The sequence below is a fragment of the Colias croceus genome, chromosome 18, assembly GCF_905220415.1.
Source record: "Colias croceus chromosome 18, ilColCroc2.1".
NCBI lineage: Eukaryota > Metazoa > Arthropoda > Insecta > Lepidoptera > Pieridae > Colias > Colias croceus.
The window spans coordinates 474,427-494,623 of NC_059554.1; the positions used below are offsets into that span (position 1 = coordinate 474,427).

Genomic DNA, 20,197 nt, shown 5'->3' on the forward strand with positions numbered 1-20,197 from the left:
ACCTATCTAGGATATCCAGCACATACTAAATAAAAAAATGATATCTTTTTTTAACATGCAAATTCTTATTAGTTTAACATAAGTTTTGAATGGAGTAAACTAGTAAAATATACCAAGAATTACAAAGTATGGTAAAATTAAAAATTAAATAATTTGGATAGAAATCGTAACGATTTCTTATATAAATAAATCTGTGTTATATTTCCCCGTTTGTTTGAAAATAGCCGTTCTTTCTAAATGCAGATCGTCCTGTATCTGGTATGAAAACAAGTGAATAAACAATGCTGTTTTTTTTATTTTGCTTTGAAAGATGTTACAAAATCGGTTTAGCAGTTTCATTGCTAAATGCTAATCACAAAAAAAAACTACCTGAATGGGCCGTATATCTGACACCAAATATTTTAAATTAAAACTTCAGACAAAACTTAATACAGTAATTATTCATCGATCCGTTGTCGCTGCTTATAGTTTGTAGACAGAGATCTTTTTGTGTTCTACTTTTTAAAAACTTTCCATTTCAATAGAATAAACAAATAATGGAACATCACTATAGTAATCAGCTGGTAGCTGTCAAAGCGCAGTAGTGCCAACGCGGCGGCGTGACACCCGCAGATAAGTTCAGGCTGACCATGCGCCGCACAACACCGCAGCGCAGTATCGACAAACGTGAAACGTTCACATTACATTTAGACGTAATATCTATAGTGTCACTTCTCCTCTTATAATTTAGTAATTAGACTATTTACTGCTTCAATTCCCTTTGTTTTATTTGTTTAAGTGTTATGTGTATTCGATGATATAATAATTATGTACAGTGCCGCAACCGTTAACGCATTCTGAAGGAATTACGTAATGGGAATTATGCTAGAGAAGTTAATAGTTTTGCCCTGAAATTCAACATGGCCGCTGACACGGGTATGGATACTTGTCCCAGTCCAGAGATTTCGGACTCTAGAAAACGACCTCTGGACGGCGATTCTGAGAATGGCGATATCAAAAGGTCACACTTCAGTTCAGGTGAGTCTACATTTTGTCACAATAAGTATTTTTAGGCGTGTTAACATTGACAGTGTCGTGACCCTGCTGTTAAATATACCTACAAGATTCTTATCAGAATATTACGCTCTTATCAGTTTGACCTATTTAATGATAACAGTTATTGTGACTTAAAGTTTTTAAATGTAAACTCGATAATGTGTTGTAAAGTTTAGGAATTAATACGTAAAGATAAGCGCGGATTGTTTTATGTGCGGTGTTCGCCTTAGTTGTACTTTTATTGAATACAATGTTAAAAGAGAGTCGTTGTTTTTTAGTTCAAGACTTGGTGACGGCATTGCCACTGGCCAACGGCCATGGCAATATTACGTCTCATTTCGGTGAGTCGTCAGAGTATTTTGTTCACATTGGCTTTGTGGTTGGTGGCGCGCATGCCACGCTCACGCTCACGCTGCTCACCACTCACCACCACCCGAACCGACGGTGATACTAAACCTGACCATCCTCGTCTCATTACGTAGCTAGACGCTCTATGCCGACATGTTCAGTCAACTTATCAGCAGAAAACCAATTTAAAAGTTAATTAATAAAAGAGATAGCAAATTCAACTAATGTTCATTATCTTTAATTTATAAACCATCCATTTGTTTAATTACTTCTTGTTTTTTTCAATTTACGACATTTTGTTAATGTCATCCATAAATAGAAATTTAATCAAAAACTGAATTCATAAACTCATTCATAATTCAGTCATGAACAATGAAAAGTGAATATTAAGTAAGAAACAGGTTTGCAAATCCAGTTTAAAACTCCATATGAAATAGTTTGGTAAGATTCCAATGGTAGGTACCTACAATTATAAAGTAGTGCTGCATAGCAGGGAATCTGTATGTAGATAATCAATATATAAAAAGTAATATTGTTGACTTGTACTGACATAATGTTGTGCGTAAGCGGTGAGCTAGAGCAGACTGAGCGTACCGCCTGCCGAGTTGGCAGAGTTTGCCGTCACTCCCATCTCACATTGCCTCGATGTCGTGAGCCTGTACGTAGCCACACCACCTCTCATGGCTTTGTCGTTCCATCGTTGGTGTGATCATCACAATGTACAGTACTCCAACACTGCCAAACTCTTCTTGAGATATTTTTTATTTTCCATCTTTTCGCTTTATTTGCTTTTTTCAACTAACTGGACGATTAACATTATTTGCTACAAACCATCGACTATTATTTAATATTTCACCGTATTTAGGTTATAGATTGGCACATCCATTCATCATTTACAAAATTATTAGATTATGTTAGGTTAAGATTCATTTATTTGGGTTGATAGAATTATTATTTGAGAACAAATAAAGCTGTTACTGTTTATATGTATTGGAATTTGTTGAGTTCTCAGAAATGAAATCGCCCATAAAGGTGTATAATCAAATTTGGATTTGTATGTTTCTTTAGGTTGTAATGTATACGTTTTGTACTTATTTTCTAAGTAGCATCTTATGAGAAATATGCTCTCAAGGTCGGCGTCTAAGCATATATTGTACTTAATTACCAGTGCTATAAAGTTGTGTATGAATAATTCCAAGGTTGCTTCGTTGATTTTTGTGTTGCAACTTCGATGCTTATGTTTCGAATTTTACAAATTGTCTACAAGGTTCGACTGTCTTGTCTTGAATGGTATTTGATGATACATGCCTTTTTTCTATTTTTTTTAGTGTTAAAAATACTTGGCTTTCAGGTATGATATCTATGGTGTCCATAGTGTCGATGTATATCGTAAAGTTATTTGTTTACGTATGTTTACAGTATTTTATAATTTAATCTCTTACGAGAAACGTACCAAAATATTATGTAACGCGATAGGACTCCTTAACAAAGTTAACAAGTGAACAATCGACAAACAGATGTTTTGAAAGAAAAACAACACCCGCCATCCGCGTAAACGGCGAGCACTCGAAATAAATATTAAATTTGAAAGCCTTAACAAAACACGTAGGTACTAAATTTTCAGGCGTAATACGTTGCAACAATATAGAACCGAAGTGCTTTCTGCATTGTTCATTTTTAATCGCAGTGTAGTGTAAACAATAAGAATTATACGCCCCTCGATCCACACCACTGGGGCTGTCGGGAATTGGGACGCGACCTCTTCGCTGATTGCGAGTTTTGCGCAAAATGCAGAAAAACTGAGCATCTAGATATCAAGGTCTTTTTAATGCATAAAAACTAAAAAGCGAGCGTATAGATGATGCTACTTTTTATGCGAGTAGCGCGGTTTCCGTGTTATAAATTGTTTAATTGTGTAGGAATTTCCGAATAAACTAAATATTTTCTTTAACGACAATTTTATTCGTCCTCTAGTTGTAATAATTTGAGTTACTGTTAAACATCGCCCTAAAAGGCTAAAAGTTAAAACACCCTGATACTAAATTAGGTCATACGTTTATGTAACTAGGTAGGTAGGTACTAGCCTCTCAACATTGCCCGGGTTGACCCGGGATAAAAGAATATGTACAGTGTATCTTAAGAAAATACAGGCTACAGCACTGTGTCATTTTGGAACAACGTAACTTGCATGTCGTGAAAGAATTATTAATCTATACTAATATTATAAAGCTGAAGAGTTTGTTTGTTTGAACGCGCTAATCTCAGGGATTACTGGTCCGATTTGAAACATTCCTTCGGTGTTAGATAGCCCATTTATCGAGGAAGATTATAGGCTATATATCATCACGTTAAGACCAACAGGAACGGAACAATGCGGGTGAAACCGCGCGGCACAGCTAGTAGTATTATATAAATATTAGTTACTCAAAATCATTACTTGTGCTTCATTTATAGTTAAGCTTACAAACAATATTTTTTTAAATGTGAAATGTAACAATTTCTAAGTACTTTATCGTACATTTTATGCGTTGTAAACGCCAACAAATTCGTAATTAAGTAATTTGAACGTAATCATTACATCGACTGGAACGTAATAACTAATTACAAGAACTAAAATTAGGTAACAGCACGAAGGGTGTAATTGACATTGTAAAAGTTTTTTTTCTATTTGAAATTAAAAACTGTTTAATTTGTTTTCAATCGCGTCGAACTATTTCTCGCTTTCGTCACTTTATTAAAAAAAAATCATATGAAAACTTGATTAAAAATTGCTCTGTTTATCTGTTTGATATTTATTTTACTCTAGTAAACTGCTGGACATACTTGTATGAATTTTATAATAGAGAAAAATCCTCGGGTAAGCACATAAACATAGTATTTGACGGAATGACGAACACTTGAAGGGTGGGAAATAAGGGTTGGACATTTGTTAACGCCAAGATGGTCGCGATAACGTTTTGCGTGATTTAAAGGAATTTACGTTTGGCTATTTAGCTTGTTATTTATTGTATTGTCTTATTTATAATTATTTAATTTGGTTATAAAAGCTTTAAAAAATGTTATTTTTGAATATTGCATTTAAATGTTACGGTTTGTAGTGGCAATAAAATATTAGTCGCATCGCACAATAAATTTGCATGTAACCCTGACTAAAACGAAGTTATTACCATTACCTATGTACCTATATGAGAAGTTTTACAAAAACTTACCTACCGAAGGATTATAATATTTTAATTTAATATTATAAATAAGACTTCTTGCTCTTTAATGAGGTTCTTAATGAGATATTGATAAAAATCTTAACGTGAATATTACATTAGAGCTAGAAATAATTAAATTTCAAAACAATTACCTAGGTTTGAATCACATTAAGTAATATTACTACAATTTAATGTTTGTAACGTGATGTATCTAAACTGGAAATCGACACGTATTTGCTTAGTACTTACTTAACTACTACTTAGTAACCATAAGGTCGTTTAAGTTAGCGTGCATAATACCTAAGTTAATATATGCCCCATATTTTCAAGTACGTTGATAGCTTAATGTTATTAAGCGCTTAGTTTTTAATATCACAAAGGGGATTAATTATGATGTGCATACGTGGTTTTTGCTCGCAAACAAGGGAAGCGAGCGTTTTGGGTTCGATATTTCTGACAGGCTTTTATTATACGTTTTCTATATAATTTCTACATAGTAAAAATCCTTATTTTATTAGTGTATGGCATATGCACTGGTTGTCTCGTGAATTTTCTTCATATTTTTTATCATGAGTTTTCCTTCCTGAACCTTTTTAATCTTGAAACCGAATGTTTGTTGAGACTTCGTTCTTTTGTACATATCGCGATGAAAAAAAAAAGTAGTACTCATGAATGGATTCATATTTAATTGTAAGTAATAAAAAGGTAAGTAAAAAGGTATGTAAGTAATAAACAAACTGTAGGAACTTGTGCTATAGTATATGGTGTAACACATCTAATTTTGTCTTTAATTACAAGATATTTTCAACAGTAGTGAAAGTAAAAAGGCATAGAAAAACAATAACAAATTATCATAACACAAACGGTTATTATCAGTGCAACGGACTATTAAAAAACATTTTCGCCTTCGCGCTCGGCGGTGGGGAAAATTGTGATTGCGTGCGCGTGCCACACTACGCTTCCTAACACATTTAATAGATAACTGCATATTTGAATAGTTATTATTTTTAACTAGACTTTTTCAATCGTCTGATTGACAATTTATGCTGTTATACTAGCTGCGCTTCACGGTTTCACCTGCCTGGTACCGCTCTTGTTGGTCTTAGCGTAATGATATATGTAGGTATATAGCCTATAGCCCTCATCGATAAATGGGCTTTCTAACACCGAAATAATTTTTCAAATCGGACCAGTATTCCCGAGGTTAGCGCGTTCAAATAAACAAACAAACTCTTCAGCTTTTTATTATTGTATAGATTGTAAAGAAAGTAAATGACAGACTCGGAAAGTAGTAGATACCTACATACCTAGTACATAGCAATCCGTAAGAAACAATTTTTTTATTCTATTATTAAATATTTATTTATTTCATACAATTTCTTCGATTCTCGACTGTAGAAAAGGAGTCTCTTTGTTACAGTTAACAAAGACTCCTTTTCTACAGTAAATGGCAACCCACACCCCTATAAGGGACGCTAAAAAATAATTTTAATTTTCTTATTAGAAGACGATATTGTACACATAAATAGCATATTCAATAAATTTAATCGATTCAATAAAGGACATTAATCGATGTATGTACGTGTTAGGTGTTAATCTATGTGCATAGTAAGTGCGGTAAGAAAGCGCACGCGCACCCGGCGTGACTCTATGTCTATTGTCATAGTAAGGCATAATATTACATTGGTAAGGCTAAGGTTAGTGTGCAATTCGCTTTTTCTTGCACCTTAATAAGGAAATACTAACATAAGCTTTTTTAGAAATAGATTGTCGGAGTTGGGAAGTAACTTTATATACAAAACTACGTTACGCATTTGCAGTATCTTTCAATGCAAATTGTGTAAAAATAATACCTCAATGAAGATTTAAATAATTCTTCTTAATTTTTATATGATGCACGGTATCTGCATATTATGAGACAAACAAAAATTTAAAATATGCATTTTATAATTAATATGCGTTATCCATCTACTACAGATTCATGTGGACATAGTAACGATAAATTAAAGTTGTATCTATTGCCAAATTAAAATCCGACCACACTAAAACTGTTTTCATCCTCGATTCTCCAGACGACATTTCCCCAAGGATGCCTCCTTCAGAACACTCCGTCGCCTCCGAGAGTGCTTTACACAATTGCCAGGCGAGATGTGCTTCATACAATTAAATGCCTGCCACCTACATGTATCCTACTTCTTATTAATGTTATAAATTTGTGAGAATGTTTGGATGTATGTTTGTCACTCCTTTTCGCGAAAAGCTCTATAAATTTGCCCGTCGCGTCGGTTCGTTCGTGATGGAACTGCGCGGGATATATTATCTACTGTTTAGGACTTAGGTATTTAGATTTATATCCGCCTGTATAAGGATAACAATTAATAACTGTTAAAAAAAGCAAACAAAAATCACGAGCAGTTCCGGGGCGAACAGCTAATTTTTATAATTAGCCCAGTAAAGATCGTCTGTCTGTCTTCAAAGCCACTGTCACGGTCGGGCCCTCTTTTGTGACGGGAAATCTTGACTTGGCTTTAATTACCGCCTCGTTGTTATCGGGGATGCCTCTGTCTTGATATAATTGTGTCTCTGATGGAGCCTTTATTTTCTTTTTGTGTAATGCTCGGTAACTATTAGCCCGACTTTGAAAAAGAGGCTGTTAACGTTATGTACAAGTATTTGTCTTCGTTCGTATCTACCTAAGGTATCATATTTATAGACCGGATGATTCACTTTCCATTTAATACTATAGCTTAGATTGGTTTGATACTCGATAATTAATCAAGCATATTGCCTAATTGAATTAGGATGAAATCTAACATACGCATAGTTTATAGTTAGGTAAGCATATTATGGAATATTAAATCCTATCTAGCGTTATCGAATTTGCGGCAATCTTTTGATTTTTCGCCATATTATTAACTTAGACTAACTTAGAACCCCGGAACGACACAATAGAAAATCTATTGTGTCTGGGACCGATTGGGCCGCTTGGGGCTCAAATGCTCAATGGGTTATTTTAAGAACAATGGGTCTATCTGCATAGTAAGGAAAAGTGAGTAGGCGGACGCGTGTAACATCAAAAATATATTAAAAGTATTCGACTCGGATCATTCTTTTGTCTTATAATACAAAGCTTTTGTTAATTTAAATACGCTCCGAGCAAAATGTATTTTTTCCAAATTATTATTTCAATCTTATAGAGCGAAATATGAAACTATTACTGGTACCTAGAAATTTGCTATTGTTTTAACGTTCATTTTATTTTGTAATTTTTTGTGAAATAATATCTATCGTCTTTATTCTTTATAATATAAACGTGGGACCTGAATAATATAGCTGTGGTCTTGGTATCGGTCTCTCGCCACTGTTGAAAATATTGTGTACTGGCTTTCCGCCCGCGGCTTCGCCCGCGTTTATTTATTTACTAGATTTCCGCCCGCGGCTTCGCCCGCGTTTGCAAAGGAAAACCCGCATAGTTCCCGTTCCCGTGGGATTTCCGGGATAAAAAGTAAAAACTATCCTATGTGTCAATCCAAGTTACCCTCTATATGTGTGCTAAATTTGTTCACCGAGTACATTGTAATCGGTTCAGTAGTTTTTACGTGAAAGAGTAACAAACATCCATACATCCATACAAACTTTCGCATTTATAATATTAGTAGGATTTAATTATTTATTGATTTATTTGGAGAACACACAGTTACAATTACAAACATAATACTTAATATAGAATTATTGTAACATTCGGTTATTAAATCTAAATTACACCCTCGAAGCTACAATTTACAATTCATTAATTAATATTGAATTGTAGTAAAAATCTACTGATTGTTCGATCCAATACATGAAATGAGCGTGTTATTTTTGAAATAAAAAACTTAGATGTTGCAATCAAGATAGTTTTTAAGCTAGAACAGACTAATGGACTTCTTTGTACGCGAGAAAACGAATGGAAAGTAGTGAAAATCATAATAACAACGGAGCAAATGACGCATCTATTGAGTGCTACATATTGTATACTACCCACATTAAAAAAAAATATACCGGCCGAATTGATAACCTCCTCATCATTAGTCATCATTAATTCAGCCATAATTAATATTGTTAGACAATTTCTCTATATTTTTATGTTATTATTATATTATAGACAATCACACCTAACAACAACGCTTTCGATACCCTTACAAGTAGATAAGAATAACAGAAAATTTCCATCTCACGCGTCAAAATTAGGTCAAGCTTGAAACATGGAAGCTACACAAGGGTACTTTCTCGAATTTCACGTTGTTCAGAAGACCTATAACTAAGTACCGCAGAAAAGTCTTGATTTCCTTATCAACAACAACAACACAACCAAGAGTTCCCCTTTGATACTCTTGAGTAAAATTTTTTCATTTGCCTGCCTTTATTCATTTGCTAAAACTAATACACACGTCAAAAAATAACGTCGTAAAACACTTCATTGAACCAGATTATATGACTACATCTATCAGCACTCAATTGAGGCAGCCTTACAGCCCACAAGAATGTATTTGTCCACAAAATAGGCCAATCATTTTTTTTCTTTTTGTTTCACCAGGAATTTGCTCACACCAATAATTTTGATGATAATGATGTTAACAGCGACAAAGAACAAAACGAAAACGTGTCTATGCCTACAAAATATATTTTTTAAGAATTTTTGTTTAGACCTTTTAATATGGTGATGATGCACTAAGCTACTAAATATAACCCACTAATACACGTAACCCGCTTAGCACTGGACTGTTACAACTTACACGGTGACGCAACAATAACGCAAAAACGAAAGTGAGCCGTTGCGATCCGAATATTGATGAACTGACATACACACATACAAACATATTCATACATACACACACGAGCACATCCGTCACATTGCCTATTCGTTATTGAAAGTAAAAACATGGATAATGTATGTTATGCTAGTTGTTTATGCGGTTTGTGACACTTTGTAGGAAATAGAAGGATTTCAATGTTATCTGTGGTTTAAAAAACACATTAACTACATACAACTTTTGTTGTCCTACTAATATTAAGTTTGTGAGGATGTGTATGTGTGTGTTTGTTACTCTTTCGCAAATACTACTTAACCGATTACAAAGAAATTAAGCACACATATAGAAGGTAACTTGGATTAACACATAGGATAGGTTTTATCCCGGAAATCCCATGGTAACGGGCACTATGCAGCTTATATTTGAAAAATTTTGTAGACGTACAATTACAAACAAACAACAAACCAAAACAGTCTAAATAGCTTATTACGGTAACCACATTGCATACACAAAATATTATAATAGATTCTGTAATATCTTCAAGTGTGGGTATATATTAAGTACGAACACTAAACTCCAAAACAGACAATTTACATAACCATCCAAGTTAACAAGATGGCAAAGCAAATGTAAGCAAATGTTACAGAGAACTACTACAGAACATCGATGTTAGCGAACCACTCGGAGGCCGGCAGCTGTTGACTTAGGACACTCCTGAATGCTCGGAGGCGCTAAATATACACCTCTTTTATCATGCCTGTTTGTACAGCTTGAATTAATTCTTATAGATAACACGTTATGACGTTTTTTCTTTTTTTCGTCATGCTGTCGTTTTGTAGGACATGTATAATTGTATAATGTAGGTGTGTTCCATGCCTAATTAAAAATGCTAAGAAAATAATGTGGCATACATGATTAAAGTTAAAATTAAGTGCGTGGAAATAATTGATTGGGCTTAGTGTTATGATTAAGTTTATTAAATGATTGTATTAAAATATAAAGAATCATTTACCATATTCTTTAAGAAACTATTATTATAACTATTTTTTTAACGTCCAACGTAATTTTAACACAATGGACGAAAAATCAAACCTCAATTCGTAAAAATCTAAACATAGGTAACATAACAATATTTCTATTAACATGTTCCCTAAACTATTGTTATAAATAGCATACCTAAACAACGGGATTTGTAACGTATCTTGTATAATATCAGTTTCCATTATTTAGTTGTGCCTCAAATTCCTTCAAATCTTTTTACGTGAACGACTTAAAAACGCCCTCTATCCACCCTAATTTTTTCATCCATTAGTACTGCAACATTTTGTTGGAGCTCTGTATCTATTACCACCAGTTATACATCATTGGCTTTAAAGGAAATTTTCTGATGTTCAACGACGTCGTCTCTATTACGGGCACAGTGGGCGACCACTTGATGCAATTCCAGCCGCAATTGTTACTGATTACGAGCCTTATCGATAATATTGTTTGCTCATTGAGCGCTCTTTATTGATACACAAGTATTCAAGGCTTTTCCTGCTCGTGTCTTGGAGTACGTACTGATATTGGTTTATTAATGTCGTGCGTAATGCTCCTGTTCTGTGACAGTTTAAATAAGATTGAAGATGGCAAGGGGTCATAGTTTTTTAGATTTAAGTTTAGAAAATAGAATGAAAGACAGAAAAAATTATATAGAAAATGATTTGATTTTTATAGCTCGAGCTCGTCTTAGGGTTCTGCAAGTTGCCAAAAGAGTGTTCACATTGTTTCTTGCAATCATATTATATTTGTATTCGACTGAGGCTATTTCGTTTGCATTCAAAAGTTTTTATGCATTTGGCACGTGTATAAGATTTCTATTTTCTATCTAAATGAAATGGAACAAAAAAATTGTGTCCTTATTTTTGCAAGACTTCTCATTATTTTCCTCTTTTTACTTACCTTATTACTTTAAGTAATATCTAGTCTTTATACTTTTTCATAACTCACATTTACTTAACATGAAAAATCACTTTGTGAATTGGAAAAGTTAGAGCGGCGTGGAAGTTAGCAAAAGGTGTCATGATCGTGTGATTTATGCGCGATGGTATCACCTAACAATGAACCTAAATGACGCGGGTTATTGCCTTTTGTTGAACTTTTTCCGTCTAAATTGGTATTGGAAGTTTTTTCGTATTCGCCACGCGTATTCTGCAGTGATTGTGAAATGGTATGGATTGGTATCTGGCGTTTGCTAAACGCAACTGTTTAAGGGGATTGTTTATTGCTTTTGTTGAAATTACTCGAGTAGGCTGTTATTATTTTAGATTAATTCTCCGCCCGCAAAACTGGATTTAGATAGCCCCTTGGAAGTGGAGATAAAGAGCAGATATATTTTATCATGTTATACGGAAGAAGTGGTCACAATTTTCTACTTTAATAGATCCATTTCAATGAAGAATTGTATTAAAATGCATAGTTTTATAATATCTTACCTAGCAATAAAATTGTTCGCCATTTATAAATATTCATAAGTATAATGGTTATCATTTTTCTTCGGTTTAATCATTAGCAATTAAATAGATAATTAAGAAAATGCGACTACGTGTAGTACAAATAAGAAATATATACTGAAGAAGAAAATAACTAGATTAAATAGTTCACAAAGTCAACGTTGAACATCAAATAGAGTTTAGGATTGCGACGAAGTTAGGCCGGGTTCGGAACCCAGTTACGGCACAATAGAATGAATTACGGCGACGTGCAGGGGATGCAAAATGCGTTAAGTGCCATTTAGTTTCCACGTTACAGAGTTTAGGGTAAACTTGATGGATCGAGCAACTATATATTTGGGGCATATGTGTAGTGAGGCACGTGGTTACAAGTCTGGTTTTGACAAGCAAGGATCCTGGAAGTTTCTCTGATTCAATAAGTAATACGTAATTATCGTCGAGACTAGTTACAGATAATTATTTTGAAATATACTGATATGGCTTATCTCTTGATGCTTATACCATAAATCAGGCTTTGGACGAATCCATTCTATCTTTATCATCGTTTATTGTATAAAGATATTGTACATATCTCTCTACACGTTCCACCTCTTCATAGCCTACGAGTTCCACTGAAGTTTGTCTTCAGATTTCTTAGTTGTTAAGAAAAAAGCTGCATAAGAAAAGATCGCTGTTCCATTTAAGAATTATCTTGGTGTAAATAACCGTTTATTGTCATTCCGTATTAAGTTTAGTTACACTAAGCGTATCAACTATTGAATTAAAATACGTCTGGGCTATCAGCCTAGCTTCATAGTACCCAGATACGTCGGCTAATGCCACAGAAGCACCGTCAAGTTGCCAGCAATTCTCACAATGCTGCAATGCGGTCCGATTAACTCGCCTGCCTCAACCATTACCTTGATAACTTCGTTCTGAATGATGTGACCGTAAAACTGAACAAATAAATGCACTATGTTTGCTACAATGTACCAGAAAAACGGTCATAAAAGATTTGGATGCTCTAAATTTTGTGCCGTCTCGAATCATTGTGTACGCTATCTAAAGTTTTAACTGAATTGCAGTTGCAGTTTTAGCTTTTTAATAGTGTTCTGCAATGTATAGTCAATGTTATTTAGAGTCATTCCCAACGTTATTTTTAAGCACGTTCATCCCGCTCCAATTTATCAAACTTGGCAGGAAATAGAAAAATATCTTCACGTGCTAATATAAAACATTTTATTACAAACTTTATCAAAGGAATATCGCAACACTGTGACCTCAGTAAGATAACTAATTCGAGCCGCATGTTATCAGTTAATTCAGTGCGCTCGTATGCCCGTAAAAATGGGTAATTGTAACGATGTCCGCTTGTTTATCGCCCAATTAAATTTTATTCGTAACGTACCTACACGCGTGGAGCTAAACAAAAAGTGCACCGAATCGCGTGCTGGAGTAACAATGGCTGATTTGTTATTTATACATTACCGATAATAAATGTGTATTCGTACATTCGTGTATTCACACAAGTAGATATATGTACATAGTTCGTTCCAGTTAAAGTTTTTGACTTAATAAATTATCTAGAATGTTCCAGAAACAATATTGACTGTGGATGGTGGAAGCACAAAGCAAAAATTGTTCTTTTGTTTTCTATGTTCGAATAGACACAACAATTCATGTAAATACCTGAAGTTGAGGTTCGGAAAATCTGTTGTTGCGATGATAATGCACGTAGGTATAGGTGCTGTATAGTGGAAAATTTTTCGTGGAAAAATGTTCAGGGTTTGCGCGATAAATATTAATGTCCACGTCCCATTCTGTTGTCCTCTATGGAGGCACGCACCTGGCTCATGGAAAATTTTATAGCGGGATAATCTAGATTTTCATATTGAAAAGGTTAGAATAGTAACTAGTTACTCAGCTCGGCTTTGCATGTGCAGGGCCGGAGGATATAATTTTGGGACATTTACCCACAAAAGAGGAGGTTTTTTTATTAACCCATGTATAAATTACAGACAATCTAGGACCTAATACATCATAATATACTTTCTAAGTACATCATTTCCAATTCGATGAGTTGTTTAGGAGCTAGTAAATAAACAGACGGTCGCTGCGGGCGATTTCAGTTTATACATGGTAAATTGATTAAACAGCACAACTACACGAACTGTATTACATAAAATATAGTTTAAATATTTTAATTTATATGAATGTAAGGTATATTCAATTGTGTAGTTGGTACAATTTTAATTGATATCATTGAATCGAGCATGACATGCTTTAATCTTTCATCGGATTTTCCAGTGCCTTAAGTTTTTTACACAAACATAACTTGACGGTCACGCAATTAGGCTCATATATGCTGTACGTGACACCTACAGATAGAAATTTAACACGATATTGATATGGTTTTAAACGCGATTTATTTCATATTATTTTTATGAATATTCATTTCCAGTTGAAAGACTCCATAATATATAAAAATTGATTTCAGTAGAGAAATAATTTGGAAAGGTTTTGGGTTCACTTTCAAGTCAAATATTATGCATGGTAGGATATTCACTTTATCCGATTTTAGAATCTATATTCTCTATGTGAACGGTGGCTTATGTGATAAGGTCAAGCCCCTAATAAATATTGATTGCTATTCACCTAATGTTATTTGAGGTTCCTCTCTCCAATATTCCGCCGATCGGACCGATAAGAACAATTTCGTTTAGTGCGGACACCGCGTTTTTACAAACCTTTTCGTGTTACCCAAATATTTTGGTAGCCATAATGGTTATTTTTCTTTCATCTCTTGGCTTTGGTTATTTTAACAACTAAATTGATGAACACTGTTCTATTAATTTACTTGGAAGTTAGACTTACTGGGAAAGAAAGAGAGCAAACTGTGCAAAATAGAATAATTTATATTGGCCGTTAAAACAATTCCATAAAAAAATGATCGTGTTAGTCAGACAGGCAAATCGTGTTGACGATCAAGTATAACTTATTATTCCATTACAATATTGATTCATTTCATAACTTCTATAAAATGTATTTCCTAAGAAAATAAAATAAACAAGAAGCGGTTAATTAACGTTATAATGTCTGAAGAATCTTGATTTAGGAGCATCAATGAATTATTTAGCCTCAAATTTTGGGGAGTACAATAACACAGTTTCTGCTTAATTAACCCGTGTCCAAATTTAAGGCAGGGATCTTGTTAATTTCAGACTTGTTATTTCTACCCTTTGTTTAATAAGACGTTCCTAGTATCTTGGAAATTTCTGTCATATAAATAACTGAAGTATTCCTGTGACGTCACACATTTCCAAACTAAGTAAAGCTTATGCCATGGTTTATTTATGAATGTTGTCTTTTACAAATATGTTCTACTATCCTGGAATTGGTACACTTATTGATATTTAGATATATTTCCATTTGATAATAGTCGTAGTAGTGATCACATTCAGGATCTAGCAACTACGTCACTTATAGATAACGTATGAGAACAAATTAGAACAAGATGGATGTTCGACACTTGTTCGGAATTTCAGAAGCATATTGACTAAAAGTTGAAATATTATTCCCACGGACGAGCATACTTGCACGTACCACAGTTCAAAGTACATTGGGGTAGACCGCAACAGCAGTAAAGTCATCTACTGTGTCACACCGCAGCACTTAACGAGTAAACGATTGTGCCTCTATTGATTTATTTCACCTTCGACTAGTGCGTCTTGTATGTATTCTTAAGAAGCTGTTAGTCAGCGATGAGTCATTACGTGCATGTAGGATTTATATGGCTATTTTAAATCCTTGCCTAGGTTAGGTTTGCATAAGCCATTCATGTCAATATCCACATCCTCAAAAACTCTTACAACCTGTGTACTCCTCATAATGGTAACATTTTTCTTGAAATATGTTAAGCGCCCCATTATATCATTGACATAATGGCTTTAAAATATTCGAGTCGATAGTCGAGTACCATTATATTTTCAACTCAAAGCTGACCTACATTTTAATTCGATAGCGGTTTGGCAAAAATTTAGAGAAGTTGTAGCGATTACGGCGGCCAAACTCGAAGTACTGACGTCACCGCACAGTTTGCGTTCATAGTACGTACGGATTAAAAATATGGTTTCTACAAAGCCAGGGCGTAAACAAATAAGTAGCACGTGTAAGTTCTGGCACGCGCCCCAATATTATCAATATTTTTGCGCGAGCGAGTCTTATCATTAGTTTCTTGGCAAGGACGTGATGTATTTGGCCGAAATTTGCCAGCGGGGATCGCTGCAATGCGACAACCGTACCTGGCAGGCCAGCGCTAAGATAGCAGCTAGCGATTAATATCCAACTTTCAGCTTGTCATACCTATTGTTTTAAAGCATAATGCGGTAGAAATGTTCTGTTCAAATAAATAATTTGTTCTTAACAACTAAAGCTCAAGTGTAATAAAATTTCACAGTCACGAAAGTAATAGACAAATCTTCTTAAATTTCCAGCTAGTTTCCGAATTCATATATTATGAGAAAACTCATTGAACAAGAAGCTGTATTTCAACGTTAGATAATAAATCCAGCGAAATACGATAGGTTCTATAAATAATACATTATTTTGTTGATTCGTGCGTTTTGATCCCGCTGACATTTCGACAGATATATCGCAAAATGAACTGGTTGCCAATTATTATTGGACAAATGCAATTTGTACAACGAATGGGTCCATACTGTTTGTGACGTTATTGCTTTATGAAATTCGCATTGTTAATAGACCAGTATTGTCTTGACTCTGCACGAACTACAGAGCAAACACACAATTCGAATTGCTTTAAAACAAAGGAAAATCCTGGTAAAATCGAAATATAGAAATATATAATTGAATGAAAGGAATTCTGGAAATGGCATTTTTTATATGAATTGAATAGCTTATTTTATGGATCGATGCTATTACAAGGCTCGACGTCAATCATAAATATTTTATGCTCCACTTGTGTTTTCATTTTACACGCGTTTTATTTATATTTTAAAACGTGTTTAAAACTTCAGACAAATACAGTAAATTAATCATGTTTTCGTTAAAACACTCAGTTTAATAAGGCCACCAAAAATTTGCTGAGATATTCTAGGTCTTAAAGGAAAGTAGAAAATTATAGAGTTTATGAGATTCTGTAAAAAGAGCAAATTTATATTCGCAGAAAGATAAAGAAAGGGACCACGTGTCGCATTCAGTGATTTATTGTGGAGATATTTTATCCCTATTTATCAGGGGATTCCTCCTCAGCGACCGCAGATTTTATTTCCAGTTGTTGACAAAGTTTTGTTCTTAGATAGAATCGTTTTGTCGAAGCAACTTAGCGGGCGTTGATCGATCGCGCGATGTATTTTAGTGCCCTTTGTTAGAGTGATGGATTGTCTGATGAATATTGACAGAAAACCGTTTAGAATAAAATGGAAATGCAAACTCAGCGGGGATATATCTTGATTCTTGAGGAAGATTTTAGAGAATGTTTTACGTTAGGAAAATTAGGAAATGGATATGTTACAAGATAGGTTTAACTTTTGGAGATACATTATCTTACAAATGGATAAAAATTTTGTCGGTAAAATGGTTCATACATACGTTCACATTTTCATATTTATAATTTCAGGATTATAAACCAAGCTAAGAGCGTAATAATACGCCATTTATTTTTTTTGCACTTTTAAAATTCACGGCCATAAAAGTGTAGGCATCCAATATGCGACCTATTTCAACGCTGAAACGTATAGCTATACACGGAATGAATAGTTTTTAATTGCAAAGTTGCATAGAAGTGCTGTGGGATTTGGGAGAGCGCAGTGCGGCGGTCGCAATGTGCACCAGATTCTCAATGGCACATGTGGAGCATTAGTGGCTTATAAAGTATTAAGAAATACTCTTTTACTGGAGCACGCCATGTTTGTGGTTTGCCGGATCTCTTCAAGTGTATCCCGCTTGGGACGGGGACTGTTTGACGTTGATAAATTGCTTGAGATGTAGGATTGTGGAAGTTTTAGCAATGCTAAATTGATATTGTCCTGTATTCTTAAGGGGATATAGTTTGTATGCGGTAACAGCTTTAAATGCTATTGTTATACAATTGCTTGTTGGATGCTGAAAACTGTTTATATTTTTGGGTATTGCTCGTTATTCGAGGCTCCTTTTCGTCTTCATCATTTTCACGTTACATTGTGTGGCGGGTCGGAAAGAAAAGCGGAGGATCAATACGCGTGAAATATCGTTCCGACAGTCCCGAATAAAAACCTTCGCCCCATTATATAAAAATTTCACTGAACAACCGATCGGGGATCAAAGAAATTTATTTTGCCAATAACTTGTTTTTTACAAAGTTCGCCTAGCACAAGACCAAAGAGAAACATCTTTGTTGTTGACCTCTAAACAAATATTAAAGATTGATCCACAAATAAGAGCGGTATCGAGAAGCTCCCGAATCAGTTGAATGTGAGTTTCAAAAGCGGTTATGATAAAGGCAGAAAAAAGAATGTTGGCGGCTCGAGGGCTCGTTTCGAAGCCGTATTCAGACCACAAAGGGTTCCCGTCTTTGTCGCTGCGCTAACATTCTGCACGTTGTTTTAGTCTCATTACCGCTGTGTTTGCTCTCTTGTGTATTGTTTGTTGTGAATGGATTCGCGACATTTATCATCTGATGGTTTTTGTTGGAACGCAAAAAGCGTTCATGTTGCCCCATTGAGTTGTATAAAGGGACGCGCTTTTGCTTTCACGTTAATAAATACATTGTTCAACTCTTTTTTTATAATAAGTAGGTCTGTACTATCTACATGTTTTTCCTCGTTAATTTTCATACAAATAATTAATTCAGATAAGATAGGAAAATTCAGATGAGATAAACAAAATCTTCATATTACAATTATTATTTTCTTATACGATCCTACTATCCTACTAATATTATAAATGCGGAAGTTTGTATGGATGTTTGTTACTCTTTCACGTAAAAACTACTGAACCGATAACAATGAAATTTAGCACACATATAGAGGGTAACTTGGATTAACACATAGGATAGTTTTTATCCTGGAAATCCCACGGGAACGGGAACTATGCGGGTTTTCCTTTGCAAACGCGGGCGAAGCCGCGGGTGGAAATATAGTTATCATATAAAACTACTAAGTACAACATTTAGGATCGTATTCGCGAAACATAATTTCCGATGGAAATCTTAAACTTCTTCGTTTGTCGATGGGTAAACATGTTACTAAGTGGCTTAGTAACAGTTAATCTTCAAGGTAACATTAATAACCGCAGAACAAATAGTCTCACATAATAATTTATCTTATCGTTATCAGAACAATTAGTTAAGCTCGCAATTAATTAATCTGATCTCGGAGCTGGAGGAGTTTTTCTCCGCGATAAATTTAACTGCTTCGTTAATTGGATAGTTTTAAACCTTTTCTATGGCTCTGCAATTTGACGTGGCTCTGAAACTTTATGAGTAATTAAAATTAGTTCTTGCCCTTCTTTTGTCCAATTTCTACGTTTTATTTTGTGATATATATGCTGTTGATAAAGTTTTATAGCAGAGAATTGCAGTTGGAAAACTTGGGAAGTAGCACAGTTAAGTTTACACCACTTCTCGTGTCTTCGAGTTGGCTGAATTCTTTCTTTTTCCGATTTCAGGGTAATAAATGTTTGACTTTCATTGGATTATGGGGTGTTGTTATTCTCATAATAATTGAATTGCAACTTTATTATGTAAACTCTGTTTAATTCTGTGTGTATGTAAAAGAATACATTAATTTCATCGTTTTTTTTTTAATATTTGAATTTTTAATTTTATAATATTGTGGTACCAACCAATTTTAAATACTACAAAAATATATTCTGTCAAATGTACAGTTAATCTGATTATTTATGGACGACAATCAACATAACTTTAACACAGGAATTAGGAGAAGATAAATCGTAAATTTATTATGTTTTAAAATATATTTATTCGTTGAGATTACAAAAATTTCGACGTCTCACACGTAATAGCTACGAACATCGGGAGATTTGCCAAAATATTATTTAACAGGGCAACCTATATGTGGGATATAGAATATAAACATAATAGAGCCTTAGAGTTCATTGTGTTTGTTTCGAGACAGCCGTCCCCGGTGGCGTCTGAATAGAGAATGAATGATAAGTTTAAATAGGGAGGAACTTATCGACAGCTACAGCAACTATTGACTACTGCATGTGATTATTAGGTATATGCTTATATATATATGCTTATATACTTATTTCTGAAACTCGCGTGGAAGATGTCAACATTCCGAATTAGACTACTCTTTAGAAATTTCTAAAGATATAACTGCATGAT

The 20,197-nt window shown here is 34.3% G+C and overlaps 1 protein-coding gene across 1 annotated transcript in view; it reads left to right on the forward strand.

The window, feature by feature from the left end:
• The first annotated feature begins 642 nt into the window (after nucleotides 1-642).
• The window catches only part of LOC123699513 (RNA-binding protein Pasilla), a 54,841-nt gene continuing 35,286 nt past the window's right edge, over nucleotides 643-20,197 (forward strand). The window contains exons 1-2 of the mRNA XM_045646477.1: nucleotides 643-1,017; nucleotides 1,314-1,376. Coding sequence (XP_045502433.1) covers nucleotides 900-1,017; nucleotides 1,314-1,376 — 181 coding nt within the window. The 5' untranslated portion in view covers nucleotides 643-899. The remainder of the gene's footprint in view (nucleotides 1,018-1,313; nucleotides 1,377-20,197) is intronic.